At 41.2% G+C, this 2808-nt stretch overlaps 1 protein-coding gene across 2 annotated transcripts in view; it reads right to left on the reverse strand.

Annotated features, from left to right (window-relative positions):
• The window catches only part of pkig (protein kinase (cAMP-dependent, catalytic) inhibitor gamma), a 45415-nt gene that overhangs the window by 2787 nt on the left and 39820 nt on the right, over positions 1-2808 (reverse strand). For both annotated transcript variants that reach the window (XM_015393446.1, XM_015393447.1), the window contains exon 2: positions 1738-1919. In XM_015393446.1, the coding sequence (XP_015248932.1) occupies positions 1738-1891 (154 nt within the window). In that variant the 5' untranslated portion in view covers positions 1892-1919. The remainder of the gene's footprint in view (positions 1-1737; positions 1920-2808) is intronic.

The following is a 2808-nucleotide window of genomic DNA, read 5'->3' on the forward strand; positions in this document are numbered from 1 at the left end:
CGTTACGCTACACGATTGGCTGAACGTTGCCACATGATGTAAAACAGATACACAATAATCTGCCTAATCTATTCACTGAAGACGCAGAGCTGATACAATCTTCCATCTTCCGCTGAAATAAAGGCTTTTAGACCTAAAAACCTGTTAAGAGATGTTTGTTCTCACTCTGTGCGACCAGACGTTTTGATGCGATCTACCTGCTCACTGTACATCTAAAAACCAGGTGGGACTCAGCTCACAGGATCCAAACGAAGGTCATGAGAGATAAGAATGAGCTTCCTTCATAGCAGGAAGGGGAGGACTGCTGTTATTAGGAGATCCTTCTGACCAGTGAAAGATATATTAACATAGTAACAGCGAACGGCCTTGATCAACTCAATTTGTTTTTCCTCCAAATGTTCAAATGTGAGAAAGTTCTTTATGCAGTGGGTGGGCTAGTTCCCCTGGGGGGAGTGTGTGTGTTGGGATTTTTTTAAGCCATAAATGTTTGTACTAAGGTCCTAACTCCACAGCAATTTGTGCAAATTTGTGTTTTATATAGATATGCGACGACTTATTTAGACTAAGACTAGGCTGAGCAAATGTTGCTACTACGATCTGTCAGTTTTACAGAAAGAACTCCATTTCACTCATTGCACCCCCGCCATGCTTCTGGGTTTTCATCTGAGAGGAAGAAGAAGAAGAAGAATCCTTGTTTGTCTACTGAGCGATCACCTTTCGACGGCCGAATGAATTTAAAAACATGTTTGATTTTCTCCCGACTTTACGATTCCTGATACCCCCTGTACATTACACCACGCACCATCAGGCTGAAAGTCGGCCCAATTGAAAAATTCTCGCATGATTGGAGAATCTAAACCTGAAAAACGCAAAAAATCGTACAGTGTACGCCCGGCTTTAGGGGCGGAACCGTTATTTTGGTTAAATTTTCATGTTTTCTAAGCCAAACTCAGGCTTTGTTGGGCAACTCTATAAAGCCTCGAACTCAACGCTATTTCTGACATTTGAACTGAAAAATCTTCCTGGAAGCGAAACGTCTTCAAAATCGGAAACAAAATCCAGTTGGATTGTTTTTTAACTTTTTTGGAAAACTAACAAATCATGCTAGCAAATAGCTACACTGCAAAAACTCAAAATGAGTAAAAATGTCTTAAATTAAGTGTATTTCCCCTTAATTTAAGTAGATAAATGAGATATTTTGCCAATGGATTAAGTGTTTTTACTCTTAAAATAAGATAATTAGATAATATGCACTCGAAATAAGACAATGTAATTGTGTTTTCTTATTTTAAGTGTAAAGTGTCTTGTTCCATTGGCAAAATGTCTCTTATCTCCCCAATCCAAGAACAAATACACTTATTTTAAGAAAAAAATACTTATTTAGAATTCATCTTTTTCCAGTGTGGATTGTTTTTTAACTTTTTAGGAAAATTTGTCATGTCTATTCCTTAATTTCTAATTTTATAATTAGATTCCTGCCTATAAATTTATGATTTATTGCTTGTAATTTTGTGATACCTGCTCTAAATTCAATTTTTTCATGTTGATTGACTTACAACTATAAATTCAGTCCCTTAGGCATATATTTTTTATCTTTCCCATATTTAGGAGCTGTTTATCATCATTGGAGAGAGTTAGTCGTAGTGAGACGTTACACGCCGGCTTATTGGTTGGAAGGAAACACGGCTGCCATTAGTTGGCGTTTGGTGATGTGGATCCCATACAGGTTTCACTCACCTGCAGCCTTCAGATCCATCTCCGCCATGTCTTTGCTGAGCTCGCTCGTGCTCGCCCCGACCTTCCCCTCCCCTGCGATGTCGGGCACTGCGTTCCTGCGGCCTGTGCGATCACAGTTGATGAAATCCGAGTACGACGTCTCCACGTCCATCATCTGTCCATGACCAGCGCTCTCATTACACCTGCGACAGGGAGAGAGAGAGAGATGTGTCAGGGATGCTGCAGAGCTCCTAAATCCCCCGCTGTCCTCCGTTATTGATCAACTTTTTGCTCGTCGTGTGGACTAAGGCTGAAGCGAAGCCGGGCGGACGTAAAGAATTCCTGAATGGAGACACGATGCTGAGAAGGGCATTAACAGAAGATCTTAATCATCTTCCTGCACTGAGGCTAATGGAAGCACTGACATCTTTCCTCACTGCTTGACCTAATTACATCAGGATAAAGGGCCCTCGCTCGTTTAGTCCTCCCCTCTAACAGAGTCCATTTGTCTCTCCTGAAGGGACTTACACAGCATTTCAAAAAAAGGAAGGAGTCCAGTCAATGTGAAAGCAGAAGTAAAGCTGAGGGAAGGGCCGGTAGAAAAAAGAAATAAATAAAGGAATCTTATTAGCGATTCATTCCTCAGCTGTTTCCTGTTTTTACTCCATTCTCAACCGGGTCCTGGAGCCAAGCTGAAGGGAAAGGACTAACAATGGCCGGCTGCAGAGAGGGAGGAGAAAAAAAATAAATAAATCCCCAGTATGTTTAAATCCTGGTTCCCTGAACGCCCCACTGGAAGTTTGCACGAGGAGCCGCAGACATGAGGAGTTCTTGTCGCACATTTCTTCATTACAGCAGCTGAGCTAAGAGGCCGGAGCAGGAAGGAAGGAATGAAACAGAAGCGATGACATCATCCTGACCTGAGGTCACACTCATCGTCAGCTCTTTATACACAACAAAAAACGTCTAGAAATAAGTCATTATTTTTACCTTTGAGCAGGTACACTGGAAGAAATTTAAATCTAGATAAGTCCATTTTCTTAAAATAAGTGCATTTGTTCTTGAATTAAGGAGGTAAGAGAGACACTTTGC

Source organism: Cyprinodon variegatus, unplaced genomic scaffold (genome assembly GCF_000732505.1).
Source record: "Cyprinodon variegatus isolate N-32 unplaced genomic scaffold, C_variegatus-1.0 Scaffold642, whole genome shotgun sequence".
Lineage (NCBI taxonomy): Eukaryota > Metazoa > Chordata > Actinopteri > Cyprinodontiformes > Cyprinodontidae > Cyprinodon > Cyprinodon variegatus.